The sequence below is a fragment of the Glycine max genome, chromosome 7 (assembly GCF_000004515.6).
Source record: "Glycine max cultivar Williams 82 chromosome 7, Glycine_max_v4.0, whole genome shotgun sequence".
Classification (NCBI taxonomy): Eukaryota; Viridiplantae; Streptophyta; class Magnoliopsida; order Fabales; family Fabaceae; genus Glycine; species Glycine max.
Genome location: NC_038243.2, coordinates 3719841 through 3720183, shown reverse-complemented (window position 1 = coordinate 3720183; position 343 = coordinate 3719841). Strand labels below are relative to the sequence as shown.

The window sequence follows — 343 nt, the reverse complement described above, 5'->3', positions numbered from 1 at the left end:
CGAAATGTTTAGCATGTGCCCTTTTTTGTAATTAGCTTATTGTTTTGTTCTGCGTCACTGTTATCCTGTTTTAGTATTTGTGATCAACTTGTTTGCAGATGTGGCAATGAATTTTGCTATGCGTGTGGATCCAAATGGGGTTCTCACCATGCATGTGTGACACCTCGTTAGGAATTGGTAGAGGCAAGTGGAATTGCAAGAGCACAGTTGCAATGTAGTTTGGATTAATAAGTTGTTAGTGAAGTACACAAAGTAAATGACAATAATAAACTTTTTATTTGCTTTCTATAAGTTGAATGAGCTTTTCTTGAACTATGCAATACATGATTGTCGTCATTTGAGG

At 36.2% G+C, this 343-nt stretch overlaps 1 protein-coding gene across 1 annotated transcript in view; it reads left to right on the top strand.

Annotated features, from left to right (window-relative positions):
• The window catches only part of LOC100815626 (probable E3 ubiquitin-protein ligase ARI10), a 2761-nt gene extending 2590 nt beyond the window's left edge, over positions 1-171 (top strand). The window contains exon 2 of the mRNA XM_041017147.1: positions 99-171. Within this exon, the coding sequence (XP_040873081.1) occupies positions 99-171 (73 nt within the window). The remainder of the gene's footprint in view (positions 1-98) is intronic.
• Positions 172-343: the final 172 nt, after the last annotated feature.